At 46.6% G+C, this 18,145-nt stretch overlaps 1 protein-coding gene across 1 annotated transcript in view; it reads right to left on the bottom strand.

The window, feature by feature from the left end:
- The window catches only part of ROBO2 (roundabout guidance receptor 2), a 443,321-nt gene extending 425,626 nt beyond the window's left edge, over positions 1-17,695 (bottom strand). Inside the window, exon 1 of the mRNA XM_088667988.1 lies at positions 16,713-17,695. Coding sequence (XP_088524114.1) covers positions 16,713-16,767 — 55 coding nt within the window. The 5' untranslated portion in view covers positions 16,768-17,695. The remainder of the gene's footprint in view (positions 1-16,712) is intronic.
- Between the last annotated feature and the right edge of the window lie 450 nt (positions 17,696-18,145).

Here is an 18,145-nt window from a genome sequence, read left to right as displayed (position 1 = left end):
TTACAGTTACTAAAAACATCAAAAGTGGCACTATATGCTACTCAAAGTCTGAAAGAATAACCAAGTGTTCAGATGGCACCTAAAATTTAAGAGCAGGTACCAACATTATCACAGGGGGTGCAATGTCCAAAACTGGGGCACTACAACCAAGAAGGTTCTTCCCTGTGCAAATAAAGTCTTCCCAGGTAGATCCTAATAAATGAGCTATTCTTTCAGGAATCCTGACCCCAAGGTGTATATGGCTTCTTAAGCCATTAAAGGTAGCTAAAGTGGGCTTGTAGGCAATTGGAGCAGTTTTGTGTGTGGTAGGCCAGGACAGAAAAAAGGTAAGGACAGCATGATAAAGATGTACAGGCATACCTTGGAAGTCAAAAGGAATCCATTCCTGAAGTCTTTTTGACTTCCAAAATTTTCGAAAACCAAATCACAGCTTCTGACTGGCTGCAGGAAGCTCCTGCAGACAATCAGAAGTTGTGGAAGCCCCATCAGATGTTCAGGTTCCAAAAGAACATTCACAAACCGGAACAATCACTTCTGGGTTTGAGGTGTTTGGGAGCCTAAATGTACGAGTTGCAAGGTGTTCGACAACCAAGGTACAACTGTATAAGAATATGAATGGTGTGAAGAATGTGTTATGGGGAGTTTGGCAGATTCATAATAAGGAGACAATGCAGTTGCTTTAGCACAGATGTAACATGCTTCTATTTGCTCCCTTAATCAGATGGGCTACTACACTTTGAACTAACTGAATTTCAGACCACTCTTATAGGTTGCTATGAATAACCTTGCAGATAACAAAATTCTGCATCCACATATTAACTTTTCATACGCTAGTTTAATGGTCAGTATTGGGCAATTTAACTGTAATCTCTGAACAGCACTAAAATGTAGCGCACAGCAAAACGTTTTCAAACAATCTTCATAAGGCAGTGGATTGTTTGAGTGCCTTGGATGGATGATGGACAACAAACAAGCTCAATCAGGCCTGTTCTGAATGTGGTTATGCTTCCCCAGAAAATCAGTTTATAAACCAAATTCTGCTTCATTCTCAGGTAGTGGATGTGGCTAAAAGGGCCTTTTTCAGTAACCAGTAATATACTACTGCGTCTTTCCTGTACAGACTCATTACTGGACTATGGAACTTATGGTTGATACTGCCTGCCTTCCATTTGCATTTTATAGTATTATTTTTAAACTGCTATTTCAGTTTTCAAAATGCTGTGACATTTTAAACTGCTCCCGATGCTATGGTTTGGATAGGAAATAGGAAACAAGTAATGTTTCTTAAAATCCTTAAATAAATGAAGTTTCAGAGGAGAAAAGAAGAGGAGGGGAGTGAAAAGAGAAAAGCTTTAGAATAAAGCAGTTTGGGTGGGAAACAAGGGGAACTATTCACAGAAAACTAATGCCCTTTCCTATTCCATTTAAATCCACAATTGCAGTGCTATTATTTGCAACCAGAATCTAAGCTGAAAACTGGCAGAACCAGACCTTTCGCCTTGTCCCTTTTTCTTGGTAAAAACAGAAGGTATTAATCACTCTGGTTTAAAGACAGTTGACTAAAGCTATTCTTTAAGTCATGCACTGTCACTAATGTGGCCAATGAATAACTCTCTACACTTTGTTGTTGTTGTTACTCTGAGTGGACTGTCAACGGCACATTTTTCCCTTTCCATGAATGGCTTTTAAGAGATGATGAAAAGAAGCACTATCAGTAAAAACAAAAGTTTCAGGAAGAAAAAGTGGGAACAAAGTGGACATATTGGAGACAACTCGTGATTCATGGCTCATACTGTGCTATTTCTCTCTTCAACTCAATATGCTCTTTGGTTTTACTGAAGGATAAGAGGAGGCCAGACCATTGCACTTCTCCTAGCAACTAATATCACTTAGGAAAAAAGGCATGTTGTCTGCTAAAATGGTAACAGAAGAATTTGGGGTCATACAAAGCCAGATACATGTTCCTAGTGCATTTGATCTTAAAACTGGTTGTCAAAATGTATTCAGGAAACAGCAAATGATTAGTCAAAATGATTCATTTTAACCAAAGATATGTTTCAATATACAGTACTGTATTGGACTTTTTTCTTTTGAGGCAGTACTCTGGCAAATTCCATTATTATGTTAAAATACTTTGCCCTGAATATTTCTACATATGTACACAGAAATGCAGGAGAATTTCAAAGAGTTTTAAAGCTAATCTAATTGTGCACGGGTTGTTTGGAAACAAAGTCTAAAAACACTTGGATTGTTTCTTCTTTGGGATGAATTTTTTAAAACTGGCTGATCTTATTAAATCCGTTTCACAATTTGGTACTCATAATGATAAAACAAGTTCACATGAAAGAGCAAAGCAGATAACCGTAACTCTACAGTTCATATGCTCACTTAAATAGACACATAATAGCAGATCCCAACTGTCACAGTGGCCGGAGTGGACTACTTCAGAGTAACGACGCTACGCAGCTCTGCATTTTATTCTTTTATTGGTGCTGCGTATTTACAGTGCTCAAGTCATTGCTATTTACACGGAGCGATGTTGTCAGTCGGTTTCAGAACCTCCTAATGGCTTTTGGCGCGTCTTTCTCCAACACAAAAGCTTTGGCAGACCCATCCTCTTGCCCCTCCTCTTCCTGCGTAATTCTGGAGTTGGGGGGATGGGTCTTCCCCCCTTACTTGCCCCTTCCTGTCCCACCTGGGACCCTGGCTCCTCTACCTTGCCTGAGCCTCGGACACGACTTCCTGCTTCCCCACTGGAATCGGAACTCTCCCTGCTTTCCCCTTTGCTCGGGGACGGGCTTGAACTCAGGAGGGGAGGGACTTCGCGATATCCCCTGTCCCTCACATCCACCCCCCTCCCAAGCTCTCCTTCACCCCTCCCCAGGCCCCCCCCATGTGTCGGTGACGACTGGAAGCCTAAAAACTCGGTGCTCTCCGAGCCCGTTGGTGTGAACACCTCCCCCCAGTCCTGCGAGCCCCCCCCTTCCGCCTGGGAGGACGGGAATCCCAAAAAGTCCGTGGCGTCAGAGCTGGTGGGGGTAAAAATGTTTTGCCAATCTGCTCCTTCCTCTGACTGGGTGGATCTTGGCGACACCCATACCTCATCCTCTGGTTCCTCAAACTCCGCTTCCCAGCGCCATGGTGAGCTGTTCTCCCGTGCCTCCTCCTCCTCCCCCTCCCTTTCCATGTGCCAGGGCTTGGGTCTGTGGGGAAAGAGGGCGTGAAATTCTTCCACCAAGAATTCCTCCTGTATCTGAGTGGCGGGAACCCATTCATTCTGGGACGGTGGAGCATCCTCCCATGCCATGAGGTACTCCAGGCCCCCCACCCCCCACCTTGAATCCAGGATGGCCGTGGCCTCATTGAGTTGCTCCCTGCTTTCCCTCTCCCCCCCTCCCTCGGGGGTTTGTTCGCTGTCTCTGAGCCTGCTGCTTTCCCTGTACGGCGACAGCAGCGATCTATGAAACACTGGATGCACCCTCATGTCCTCTGGCAGTGCCAGCCTGTATGCCACCGGGTTGACCTGTTGCGTGACCGTGAAGGGGCCCAGCCATTTGGGTGCCAGCTTTTTGCACCTCCCTCTGGTGGGAAGGCCCTCCGAGGACAACCACACCTTGTCCCCCACCCTGATGACCTCCCCTTGTCGCCTGTGGCGATCTGCCCCCTTTTTGTACGCTTCCTTGGCCCTCTCCAAGTGTTCTCTGAGCTGCTGGTGCACCGTCTCCAGTTCCTCTGCCCAATCCTCAGCCTGTGGGCCCTCCTCCTCCTCCTCCCTCTCCCTCTCTGGGAAAGATCTGAGGTCGCGCCCGTAATTGGCCTTAAAGGGCGACACCCCTGTGGAGACGTGCACTGCATTGTTGTAGGCAAATTCTGCTAGTGGCAAGCGATCCACCCAGTCCGTTTGCCGCTGGCTGACGTAGCATCTCAGGTACTGCTGCAGAATGGCGTTGACCCTCTCCGCTTGTCCGTTGGTCTGCGGGTGTCTAGCCGTCGACAAGCTGACCTCCACCTGCAGGAGGTTCATGAGCCGCCGCCAGAACCTGGAAACAAATTGGCGGCCACGATCCGAAATAACCCTTAAAGGTAATCCATGCAGTCTGAAAATGTGATCAACAAACAGTTTGGCTGTCTCTTCTGCCGAGACTGCCCTGGCACACGGTATAAAGTGACACATTTTGGACATGAGGTCCACCACCACCAACACTGCAGTCTTACCCCTGGACGAAGGCAGATCTGTGATGAAGTCCATGGACACCACTTCCCACGGCCTGTGTGGTGTGGCTAAGGGCTCCAGCAACCCTGGTGGCGCTGCTCTGACCACCTTCGCCCGCTGGCAGGTGGTACAGCCCCTTACATAGTCTCGAACATCTTCCCTCACCCCTGGCCACCAGAAGTGTCTCATGACTAGGTGAGTGGTCTTGTCCCTTCCAAAATGCCCCGCTGTAGGGTTGTCGTGCATCTGCTTGAGGACCGTACGTCGAAGCTGGGTGGTGGGTAGGTACAGCGCACCCTTGTAGAAAAGCAGCCCTCTGCGTTCTGCAAAGTCTTTTGCCTGCTCCCTCCCCCCTCTCAGTTCTCTGAAGATGCGGTTGGCAAATTCATCCGCTGCCGTCAGTGCTGTGAGTTCTGCCTCGCTCACCACTGCTGCTCCGCAGGACCATGCCGACGGGGGGAAAATGTGCCTTGGGGCTGGTGGCGCCTCCTCCTCCATGTACTCTGGCTTGCGGGAGAGGGCATCCGCCCTGACATTCTGCTCTCCTGGGATGTAGTGTATGGAGAAGTTGAAGTTCGAGAAGAACTCCGCCCACCGTATCTGCCGCTGGTTGAGCACCCTGGCAGTTCTCCAGAACTCCAGGTTCTTGTGGTCTGTGCACACCTGGATGGGGTGCTTGGCGCCCACCAGGAAGTGTCTCCAGTGCTGGAACGCCGCGTGGATCGCAAGAAGTTCCCGATCAAAAACTGTGTAGTTTCGCTCGGGCTGGGTCAACTTCCTGGAGAAGAAGGCACAGGGTCTCCACTCTCTGTTGGCGTCCAGTTGCAACAAAATGGCGCCCACAGCCTTATCAGAAGCATCTGTTTCAATGCGTAGGGGCGCGTCCTGAACCACGTGGAACAGGTTCTGGTCTGAGGCGAACACCCTCTTGAGGCTTTCGAACGCTGCTTGCGCCTCTGGTGTCCACCTGAACTTCTGCTTGCCTCTCAGGCAGTCAGTGATGGGAGCCGTAACTCGAGAGAAGTTCTTGATGAACTTCCTGTAGAAGTTGGCAAAGCCTAGTAGGCGTTGGGCATCTTTGCGCGTCCTGGGGCTGTGCCAGTCCAGGATGGTCTGCACCTTGTCCTTGTCCATTGCCAGCCCCTTGTCTGACAGCTTGTAGCCCAGGAAGTCCACCTCCTTGGTGTGAAACTTGCACTTCTCCAGCTTCACATACAGGTGGTTCTCCTTCAGGCGCTGTAACACCTCCCTGACGTCCTTCACGTGCTGCACTGGGTCGTTGGAGTAAATAAGGATGTCATCCAGAAAGACCAAGCATTTCCTGAAGAGTAGGGACCCCAGGACGTGGTGCATGAAGGCCTGGAAGCATGCTGAGCCCCCTTGCAACCCGAAGGGCATCACCAGATATTCAAAAGAGCCCAGAGGCGTGAACATCGTGGTTTTCCACTCATCGCCTTCCCGGATCCTGATCAAGTTGTACGCCCCCCTCAGGTCTAGCTTGGTGAAAATCTTGCCTCTGCGTGCCGCTGTCAGGAGATCATCCACTCTGGGCATGGGGAAAGCCACTGGCTCTGTCACCGAATTCAGCCGTCTAAAATCCACCACAAGACGGCGCTGTTGCGTGTCTTTCTTGTCCACCCAGAAGACCGGGCTGCCCCCTGCTGCCTTGCTTTCTCTGATGAACCCCCGCTTGAGGTTCTTGTCGATAAAAGCGCGCAGATCCTCCAGTTCCTGGTCTGACATGGCGTACAGCTTGGCTGGGGGTATAGTTGCCCCAGGCACCAGGTTGATCTGGCAGTCAAAAGGCCTGTGTGGGGGCAGGTGGTCGGACTCCGCTTCACTGAAGACCTCCTGCAGGTCCCAGTATGGTTTGGGTATCGCCTCACCCCCTTTGACGTGCATGGTGGCCACCGTGGCTATCGGAGGCCCCTCCCCTGGTTGGTGCTGCATGCAATGTTCCAGGCAAAAGTCCGATCCAAAAGTGATGCATCTCTGATGCCAACTTATGGAGGGGTCGTGGCGCGCCAGCCAGCTCATGCCCAAAACGATTGGGGGGTCTGAGATGGTGGTGACGTTGAATGCCAGTGTCTCTGAGTGCCTTCCAACCGTCATTCTCATGGGGGGGGTTTGATGAGTGATGGCCCCTCCCAGCAGCTCTCTGCCGTCAATGGTTGCCACGTGCAGAGGAAAATCCAGCTGCAGAAGCTGGATCTGGTGCTCTTCTGCAAAGTTTCTCGAGAAGAAGTTGGCTGAGGCACCACTGTCAATTAGGGCGAGGACCGTCAATGGATAGCCATTTGGGAGCGTGAGCGTCACTTCTAGAACCACTCCTGCTCTGGGAGGGGTGGGCTGGCTCTGCTCCTCTCTGTGCGGGTGGGTGGGCTGGGGCTGTTGTCTGCTGACTGTGCCTGGCTGCCGCCCCTTGTCTCCTGCAGCCAGGCTTTCCCGTTTCCCTGCTGTGGTGCTGCGTCAGTGGGGGAGGGCACAACCGTTCCCGCCTTTCCTTGCCACTCCCTGCGATGTGGGCAGTCTCTGACGAGATGCTGGGGGGAGTTGCAGAGAAAGCAATTCCCACCCCTTCCCTCCTTGCGTCTTGGCGCCGCTGGGGTTTGAAAAGCCCGCGCGCGCGCGCTATCAATCTGCATGGGTTCCTGGTCCTGACTGGCCCCAGGCGTGGCTTGAAAGGGTTGTTGAGGGAGTGGCTTCTCCTGCGACCGTGGGAACCAAGCCCGCTTTGCGCGCGTTGCTTGCTTGTCGCTCCATCTGGATTCCTGCCTCACCCCCACCGCCAGAGCCGCTTTGCTCAGTTGATCCATATTACTGGGCTTTGGACCTCTCGAGAGCTCATCCTTCACCTCCTCATGCAACCCCAAGTAAAACGCCGCTTGCATTGGGGCAGACTCCAGATCCCACCCCAATCTGTGCACCAGCATGGTGAATTTCGCCCAATACGCGCGAACTGTCATATTTCCTTGGCGTAAATTATGAAGTTCCTCCTTAGTCTGGTCCATATGACTATCGGACGAATACATCGTTTTCAAACCTTCTAGAAATAGTTTGACATTCTTCATGCAAGGATTCCTTGTTGCAATTAACGGTCTTAGCCACTCCCTGGCCGCCCCTGTAAGGTGCTCCACAATAAACGCTACTCTGTGCTCATCATCAGGGAACTCATCGTGGTGCAGCTCAAGAGCATACACAATCTCAGTCTCAAAGCCCTGAAACTCCTTCGGGTCTCCATTGAACTTGCTTACTAGGGTCCCGGCTCTCCTTCCTGGCAGCACTTGGACTTGGGGTGCCCCTCCCGCCTTGTTTTTCTCTGCATCCAGCTTGTTTTGGAGGTCTACCGCCACCGCCCTTAAATGCTGCTCTTTTTCCTGGAGCTCTCTCACCTGTTCCGCAAGTTGTAGCCGGTCGTCCTGGACCTTCTTAGTCTCCTCTTTAGCTGCCTTCAATTCTCCCTGCGCCTGCAGCGACAGCTGTTGCAGTTCTAGCTGGGCTTGCTCAGCGATCTGCCGCCACTTCTCCGCCTCTGACACGCTCATCCCGGCAACTCCAAAGTAGCCCAAAAATGATTAGGAGGTTGCTGTCACAGTGGCCGGAGTGGACTACTTCAGAGTAACGACGCTACGCAGCTCTGCATTTTATTCTTTTATTGGTGCTGCGTATTTACAGTGCTCAAGTCATTGCTATTTACACGGAGCGATGTTGTCAGTCGGTTTCAGAACCTCCTAATGGCTTTTGGCGCGTCTTTCTCCAACACAAAAGCTTTGGCAGACCCATCCTCTTGCCCCTCCTCTTCCTGCGTAATTCTGGAGTTGGGGGGATGGGTCTTCCCCCCTTACTTGCCCCTTCCTGTCCCACCTGGGACCCTGGCTCCTCTACCTTGCCTGAGCCTCGGACACGACTTCCTGCTTCCCCACTGGAATCGGAACTCTCCCTGCTTTCCCCTTTGCTCGGGGACGGGCTTGAACTCAGGAGGGGAGGGACTTCGCGATATCCCCTGTCCCTCACACCAACATTTTGAATTTTTTCAAAATCCAGTTGGAGAACATTACAGAAAGGCTAGTTATGAAAAGATTGCAATTGTTGTCCACAATATTTCCCCAACATTAAGACAAATGAAAACATATGTATTATATAACTAAATTGTTAATAATATCCTGCAGATGCACAGAGAAAACTATCCTAAAAGTATTGAACTGAAGAGCATGCAGAAATCAATTTCATCTACTTTTGCTTTGGCACTTATACATGAAACCAGAAGCTCAAGGAAAAAATGCAGCTAGTTTTAAAACACATCAGTGTACACTATTTATGGCATGTGACTGCACTGATCCCGCACGTGTCATGATCTGCACTATCAAGGGCCTGTAATCACGGGTCACCAAACTAGGGAAAAGGTGCTAGCACATGAACACACCAAGGAATAGTCTGAGAATGTACACAAGCAGGGCTTAGACTTAAATCATTTTGTCTAAAACATGGAACATTTGATAGAGAGCAACCAATCTGGAAGCAGGTATAAAATCAGTTACCGGTACTTGCATCTATTATTTTCACTTTAGATTTAATTTGCACAAAGCAGTTTTCACACACACATAGTGGCTCTTGAAAGATGAGACTCTTGGAAAACAAGTTAATGATTGTCTGAATATCTATGATTATAGAGCAGATACCAGTAAAATATATCTCATAACTGGTTCTTGACTCTTGACACTTACACAGCAGCAGGAAAGCAGATCTGGTTCTTTCCATAAAGGTTTGCCTCCAGCCCACCAGAACAAGATGTTATCTGACGCATGCTATGTGACATTTTAGTTTTAAAAGGTTAATTTCCGCCATGAAGTTTCTCCTGTAATCAATGACAAATGACTAAATAGTGCACTACAGAGATTACTGTCCCTTGCTGCTGACCATTAATTGTTTGTCTCGGTCCTCAGTAGCACAATTATGACAAGCAGTTCACTGGAAATCTACACCTTTAGTGCCAGGTAAGCAGCTGTGTATACAATGCATGATTATTATTTTAACTTTTGTTTCAAACTGATAGAGCAATAGGTACATAGGATAAGTCATTAGCAGTGAGAGTTCAATAAGACTGTTTTTCATGCTCATAGTTTTGATTTATACTGGCAACTGTTGAGTTGTTTATAAAATTCTTTTAAATATAGGTTTTTGTGTGTTTGTATGTGTTTTATTTTGCCCCTGAGTAACCACCCCCCGAAAAACACTGGGCATTAATAAATAATAAATAAAAAGCTATATTTATTGCATTTATATTCCACCTTTCCCTCCAAGGAGCTCAAGGCGGCATATCTCCCTCTCCTTGTTTAATCCCCACAATAACCATGTGAGGCAGTTAGGCTGAGAGGCAGTGACTGAAGAACACCCAGTTGAGAGCTTCATGGCAGAGTACGACTAAGTCTCCTGGGACTTAGTCCGACACTCCGATCACTACACAACACAGTATCTCACTTATCACCATCTGCTAAAGTAGACAGAAAAGTTGCATTGAAAAGAACCACAAATCTGTAGATCAGGGGGTGGCAAACTAAGGCTCGCGGGCCGGATCTGGGCCAATTGCCTCTGGATCCGGCCTGCGAATGGTTCTGCAATCGCTGCTTGAGTCACTTCTTGCAACAAAATTCCCATGCACATCATTCTCAAGCCTCTCTCCTACACATGCTAAATGTAGTCATTAGTAGTCTGAGGCAGACAGTGGTACTCTAGAAGCAGGTAATTCCGGTAACTTATTATTATTATTATTATTATTATTATTATTATTTATTATTATTATTATTATTTATACCCCGCCCATCTGGCAGGGTTTCCCAAGCCACTCAGGGTGGCTCCCAACAGAATACTAAAAACACGATACAACATCAAACATTAAAAACTTCCCTAAACAGTTTATTTCCTTGACATCTGGTGGGAGGGCATTCCACAGGGTGGGCACCACTACCAAGAAGGCCCTCTGCCTGGTTCCCTGTAACCTCACTTCTCACAGTGATGGAACCGCCAGAAGGCCCTCGGAGATGGACCTCTGTGTCCGGGCTATACGATGGGGATGGAGACACTCCTTCAGGTATACTGAGCTGAGGCTGTTTAGGGCTTTAAAGGTCAGCACCAACACTTTGAATTGTGCTTGGAAACGTACTGGAAGCCAGTCTGCAAAAGATGTGACCTTAACAAATTGGAGAACTAGATATATGGTTGCCCCCTTTAAGGAGCAGTGTGCAGAACAATTCTCGGCAACTGGGAATTTGATGGGGCTTTCATGTGAGAATTTGAAGACAGCTGCTCAGTTTCACTTTCCTTTGGAGGGACAGTTTTAGTCTTATCCATGGGAGGGCCTGTTCCAACAATATGGTTGCCTTATTACACTGGAAACCTATGTGCATATTACCCAAATGCAGGGTAAAACAGAGTACAGACCTGGGCGAGGGAAGAGACCCATCTGGTGTCTTTTCATTGCAACATCATGCTCTTTTCCTGGAATGTTTACTACATCAGAATCATAGAATCACAGAGTTGGAAGGGACACAAGGGTCATCTAGTCCAACCCCTTGCAGGAATCTCAGCTAAAGCATCCATGACAGATGGCCATCCAACCTCTGCTTAGAAACCTCCGATGGAGAGATTATAAGGGCAATAAATAAATAATCAAATTCAGCCTAGACAAAACCAAAGCAAAAAGCAAAATGCCCTTCTTAGTAGCAGGTTTTCAAAAAGAGAGAGAACATATTGTAATGTGTGTAGCACTTTAAGTCCAAATACTATTCCTTTGAGAGCCCTTTGTTTAGTTTATTTTAAGCACCTGATGCAAAGGGAACACACAAGTGCTAACATGTTTGCCACAGCTTCAGCGATGCAGCATCAAGTATGCTCTGTTCATAAAGAAGATTGAAAAACAGTCTCAAAGACCGTTTTCACATTTCAATTCTGTACTTGATGACTGTATTTACTACTTCCTTTAAAATAACACAAAACCTTTCCTCTTTAACCTGAAGTAATAAAATTAGTACTTGTATTGCTAAGGGCTGCTTTGTACAGACTATTTACACAGTTGCTTGTGAAGTGCAGCACAAATTTGTGTTGGGAGGGGGGTTGTGTTTTTGTTTTTACAAGTATATCTTGTTGGTTCTCTGGCTTGTATTCTTTTAGCAAAATAAATGTAAATGTCCCACTTAAGAACATGTACATGATTGATTTTCATTACACAGAGTGTGGGCTGGCTTTGAAACAGCTAGGATGGGCCATCTTGCCTGCACAGAAAAGTTTCTCACAAAACACTGCTGCTCTTTCTGAGACATACCAGTAGTTGCCCAATTTACTCTTAATTAGCCGTTTTCTAGTTGGGCTAAATGTATTCCAGGTAGCTGTAAAAATGGGTTAGGGAACAGAAGCAATGGCTCCAAAGGTTCATCTTCAGACCAGTGTCCCTGAGCAAATGCTCAGTTGCCCAATACATGGCCTAGCTTTAAAAGCAGCATCAAGAACATATGCTGTAAAAGTTAAGAGATGGGGGATATAGCTGTTTGTCAAACCTTAGAAGAAGTCTCACCCTCATTGTATTGGTGCCTTTGAAATACAAAAGGAACCTTTATCATTAAGAGAACATTAGGTATAAATATTGTTTGTAATGATTTAAAAAAAAAAACAACCCATGAAACCTGAATTTCATCTAATGCTAACTCACATGTATGTGGAATGGGATTTTTGCCTGAACAAATAACATGCAGTGTTTAATTTTTGAAAAGTATGAACACCATCTGCTTCCCACAGAATGAAACAGAGATTCCCACAAACATGCAGAAACTAGCTCCAAAAGCTAGCCTGCTGGCAGGAAATCATGACTATAATTTCTAAATAGCCAGCCAACCAAGGCATTGACTTTTTTTCATAATTGTTATAAGGGGTGGGAACCCAGGTGACAATCAAAGGCAGACCAGTCCTTCCAACAGCAGTAAGACAACAAAAGGCCTTATTTCAGACCAAAGAGGCAGAATGGGCACTACTGAATACATCACATCTCTTATAATCATAGAGTTGGAAGAGACCCTGAGGATCATCTAGTCCAACTCCATAATACATCATTATCCGTTTGCAATTAATATTTGCATAGCAACGTGGAATGTTAAGAAATAGACAAAATGAATCAAGCTTCGGTTTGGATGTTTGTTTTTGTTATTTAAGCTAGCCAACTCAGTTGCAGGAAAATCCTGCACTCAAGTAAATCTTACAACAAGTAATACAAATTATACTTTTGATCAACGGTCTCTTTCAAAATTATCATTAAAAAACTCTAGCTTTCTTTACAAGAACCATCAGATCTCCCAGTCCAACCCTAAACATGTTGATCCCAACCATGTTGATTCAGGGCCAATCTAAATGACACATTAGCTATATGTACAGTGGAACTCCTACTTACCACCATAATCTGTTCTGGTGGCATGTCCTTTAGGCAAAATGGGTCACTGGTAGAAGCGCCGTTGTGTGCATGTGCAGACGGCGGCAGCCACTTCTGCATGTGCACGAATCGCGTCAAACCCGGTACAGTATTTACTTCCGGGTTTGCTGCGGTCGTGACTTAGAAGGGGAAGAAATGGAGGCAGTGAGAGATTTTACTTTCTTGGGCTCCGTGATCACTGCAGATGGTGACAACAGTCACGAAATTAAAAGACACCTGCTTCTTGGGAGAAAAGCGATGACAAACCTAGACAGCATCTTAAAAAGCAGAGACATCACCTTGCCAACAAAGGTATAGTTAAGCTATGATTTTTCCAGTAGTGATGTATGGAAGTGAGAGCTGGACCATAAAGAAGGCTGACCGCCAAAGAATTGATGCTTTTGAATTATGGTGATGGAGGAGAATCTTGAGAGTCCCATGGACTGCAAGAAGATCAAACCTATCCATTCTGAAGGAAATCAGCCCTGAGTGCTCACTGGAAGGACAGATCCTGAAGCTGAGGCTCCAATAATTTAGCCACCTCGTGAGAAGAGAAGACTCCCTGGAAAAGCCCCTGATGTTAGGAAAGATGGAGGGCACAAGGAGAAAGGGACGACAGAGGGCGAGATTTTTGAACAGTGTTCTCAAAGCTACTAACATGAGTTTGACCAAACTGCGAGAGGCAGTGGAAGACAGGAGTGTCTGGCATGCTCTGGTCCATGGGGTCACGAAGAGTTGGACACGACTAAACGACTAAACACCTAAATAAGTGGTTCCTACCACAGGATGTGGTGATTACCACCAATTTGGATAGTTTTAAAGGTGGATTAGACAAATTCTTGAAGGATAGCAGTCCTGATGCCTCTGAATACTGAGGAACAGTGGGAAAGGGCTAATGACCTCACCTTTCTGGTTGGACACTGTGAGAAACAGGCTTCTGAATTAAATGGGCATTGTGTCTGATCCAGAGGCCCACCCTTCTTACAAAATAGTCAAAGAAAGAAGCTAATGAACAAAAATTACTTTTTCAACCATTACTTCAGCTGGGTGTGCGATATGACAAGAGCCCTTTTTAACTTTCAGAACTGGTAAAAAGACTGGTATCAAGGTAGAATGCTGGGAAGATTGGAATTACAGTTATTACATACCGGTAGATGGTAAAGGATGTGATCTGAACTGCCATAAATCCACATTCACAACACAAATGGCACATTTTGTTCCATTTTCATTGAACTCTAAAATTTCATGATACTAGGAAGGCAGAAGAACTAAGACAATTCGGGGGGCTCTGGGGCGGGGGAGAGGGGGGAGGGGACAAATCCAATTATAAAATGGACCACCTTCGACTGTCTACTTTCATGGGACTCTCTCGTGGCAGGAGGGGGCCCGTGGAGGGGAGGTTGGAAGACGGGGGATAATATGTTATGTATACTTTGTTTTTTTTAATGTGTAAAATCAATAAAAATTATTATTAAAAAAAGAACTAAGATAATTCACCATCTGAATCTGCATCATACCACCATGTAATATCACCTGTAGGCCACTCATGTTTCTCTGGGTACTCATAGATAGGCACAGAGTATATCTTCCTGACATATCTGAAACACTCATGGTTTGCTTTTCTCTGACTGCATTCATATCCAAAAGATACAAAAATCATAATGATGTAAAGGGAGAGCTCTCAGAAGCTCAAAGCCTTAGCTTGTGAGTGAGGGATGACCTATTTTTAAGGAGGAAAAAAACAGCTGGTTTGGGTTTCAACAAAGGGTCTTTCTTCCTCTTGCTGTTTTATTCACAATACAGGAAAAAATAAAACTTATGTTAAAGCAGTTTAGGGTCATTTCACATATTATACTCAGTGGGAAAGATACGGTAGCTTAGTATATTGTATGGTGGGCAAACCATGATGGACTCAGGTTTGCTACTGAGTGTACCTTTGGCAGCTTCCCTCATATGTATGATACATGCCTGCAAACGTGACATTAGCTTTTCCAATATTTTAAGAAAAGGGTAACATGTGAAGCTGCCTTTAATGGCATCCTGTTGGTGTTATGGGGCAACTTTCATTTCTGTGTTTCTGGGAAGACAGAGACATCAGTAAGCTAATGTAAAATACAATAGACTTCCAAGATACAGATCTACATTTTATGTTTCAGAAGAACAGCAACAACTATTGACTGCAATTCTATGTACAGGATTGCATCTACTGAGATTATCATAGTCTAGTCAAAACCTTCACATAAAGTGCTTATGTGCTATGTTTGCTCGTAGACTTACCTTGTAAAAGAATGATTTTCTTTTTTAAAGATTCAAGTTGTGTTCTCCATGGAAGAAAACTTGAATAAATTATGCCTTGCTCCTGTCCTTCTAGCAAGCTGGTTAATTGCATTTGTTTCCTATATCTCCAAACAGCCTGGTACATTAATTACATTCTGTAACACCAGGCTCCTGTGATTCACTCTGTCACTTCCACTGAGCACTTTAATTGTATTCCTTCTAGCTACCTACAATTTTAAACACTGGCTAATAACTACATTTCTGCAGCCTGATGCTTTCAGGTTTTATGTACATTTCCAACATGACTTATGTGAACCACAATGCTTTGTAAAAAAAAACAAAAAAAAACTGCAGGGCACATTATGCGAGACACTCATTATACAACTTGTGAACGAAAACTTACATATCCTCAATTCTCAGCTTTTAGCAAGGTTCTCTGTTGCCTCCTGTGTTGCTAAGGGTGTGGTGGGAGGGAGGGAGAGAGGGAGGGATGGGTAGCACACAACTGCCTGCAATAATTGTAGGTAATACAATATCACTCTATGTTTACAAGAGTGGCCTCTCGTTGATATGGATACCAGGTTTTTAGCACCAGCTTCCTGCTGGAACTAAGTTTAGTCCCAGATCCTGCCCAGATCCAGCATCAACCAGTAAATTAAGCTAGAGTCCAAACCCCGCCCCCAAAGACACCTCTGTAAAAATATAATGCCAAACCTCCAAATTAAGACAATAGCCAAAGAGATTTGGTACCATTTCAAGCTTCCCCACCACCAATGCTCACATAAAGACTCAGCATGACTGTCCATCATGTAAACAGTTTGTGCACACAAAATACTATGATGTATGTTGCACATCTGAGGTAAAACACATATATTCATAGCCATCAGTGTCCCTACTCTGTTAAAATTATACCTTCTAACCACAGACAGTACAAACATTGTTCCTTTGATTTTTCTCAATTTCCTCCATTTCAAACACTGAATCAACAATGTGTTCTGAGCTCTTAAATATCAACATGAAATTCCCTGCAACATGCTTCTGGGTTTAATGACAATGTCTTGGTTTTACTTTAGGGAGGGCTAAGCAACCTGAACAAAAGACAAACCCCTATACAAGGGAGACTGCCTTTACAGAAGGGGAGACACCTACAGCACCTGTTCAAATTCCCCATTGTCTTTAAGCAGTGGGAGCCTAGCTTCTCCCTGTGGCAGAAGCTGGCTGTGAAATTCTGCTGTACTGGGAGGCTTCCAGAGACACGACCCTCTTTCACACTCCCTACTTTGTATACTTTCCACCTGGCACATCTCACAGGCATAGTTATTTCACACCATTTAGAGCATTCCACACATTACTGCATTTTTCTGCGTGCATTGCTTACAAATGGAGCAGCGAGAACCTCATGGTGCTAAATTTCCCATTCACCTCTCTTGAATCAGAAGCACAATTACTCCCATTTAATCAGTCGATTTTCCACCTAAAAAGTTCACCATGGGGTAAAAACAGCAGCAACAGAAATCTGTTGGTGCGTCGAGATTTACCAGTGCAGCTGATTTCAATCTCCTCCCCCACACACACACACTTTACAGCTTATGTTAACTATTTTCCTACTAAGTTAGCTAAGATTTGCTTTATTAATAGCATGCATGTTCATATCCATCGCTTCCTTCCATCGTTCCATAGCCCATGCATATTATACAGGATTTCGAGCCCCAAAATCCAAGCGTGCTCTGCTCCAAAGAAATGACAGTAAAACACAACACTTTAACTTACCATCAACTTGAAAAGAGACAAATCCAAGCAGCAGGAGTGGCGTCAGCAGCCCCATTTTAACATATTCAAAGGCAATCCAATTCCAGGGAGAGAGAGAGAAAAATAGGGGGGGGGGAGTAATGTAGTCCCAAAAGTTGAGATTCTCCTACAACCTAAGGATACGTGGAAGGAGCCTGGAGAGCAGCGGCGAGAAAGAGGCTTGAATGGGACACTTTGAGCTCCATGCAGATTAGCAGCGCGAGGGGGAAAGCGAGGGAGAGCTGGCTCCGCTTCCGAAATTCCCACCAATCCAGCGGAGGCAGAGGAATTGTTCAAGTGTGGCTAAGACTCTCCATTGCAATCCAGAGCCCGGGGATTTCTTCGGCAGACGAGAGAGACTTTGAAAGCAGATACGATTCCTAGAAAGTGCGTCCCCTCCCGCCGCCACCACCTCGCTCAAAGTTCTCGGCGCTCTGAGGAAAAGGCGGGGAAGGAGGGAGCGAAATCATGGGCTTGGCTTAACTCTTCTGCTTCTCATTTTCTTCCTCTTCCTCTTCCCCCCCAACCTCCTCAAAATCACTTCAAGCTGCGGAGTTGTTTCCCTTAACTTCCATAAGAGGGACGCCTGAGCAACATCTTGGCGCGCGAGCTGCTTAAACCCCCGCTTCCCTCTCCATCAAAAATAAAATAAAAAGGCAACCCAGCCCCAACCCCTACCCTCAGCGGGAAGAAACTGCTTGAGGAGAATAAACTCCCAACGTGCCGCTGGGGCTGGAGGAAAGAGCGGGTGGCGGTGGTGGGCACGGTTGTTGCTGCTGGCTGAGGCTGCCGCCGCTGCCGTGTAAACGCGCGCAGTGGTGAGCGGGGGGGTGTTGCTCCCACTGTGGAAGGAGTCGAGCAAGGCGGGAAGCGGCAGGCGCGGTGGGGTGCGCGCGCGCGCGAGGGAGAGGAGGGGAGAGAGCGCAGCACCCTCCTGCTGGAGCTCGCCCGGGCGGCCTCCCACAGCCTGGGCTCGTTCTGCTCGTTCTGCTGCTGCTCTTCCTAGAACAAACACGGAGGGGGGGGGAGGAGAACCAGAATTGGAAGAGCTGGGGTGTGGATTAAAGCACTGTAAAGCACCACACCCACTCTCACGTCCCCCTCAGGGTTCGCGGTGGGAGGGCGGGGGGGGGGGGAGAGAGAACGCGAGGCAGCTGAAGGATTGAAGAGAAGAAGAAGCGCAGAGCAGCGTTGTTTCTCTCCCCCCCCACCGCCCATCCCATTTCTCTCCCAAGCCCCCTTTTCCCTCTTTACTGTTGGCTATAGGTAACATTAACATGATTGCTTCTCACTGCTTCTCATTTAATGGGCAGGTAATTTTCTCGACGAGCGATTTCATGGAAGTCTCTTCCCTAATTATTCAGTCTTCCTCGTCTCTTCTCTCTCTCTCTCTCACACAGGGAGCCCTTTGGAAG

The sequence above is a fragment of the Zootoca vivipara genome, chromosome 4, assembly GCF_965207765.1.
Source record: "Zootoca vivipara chromosome 4, rZooViv2.hap1.1, whole genome shotgun sequence".
Lineage (NCBI taxonomy): Eukaryota > Metazoa > Chordata > Lepidosauria > Squamata > Lacertidae > Zootoca > Zootoca vivipara.
This window is presented reverse-complemented; position numbering and strand designations above follow the sequence as displayed.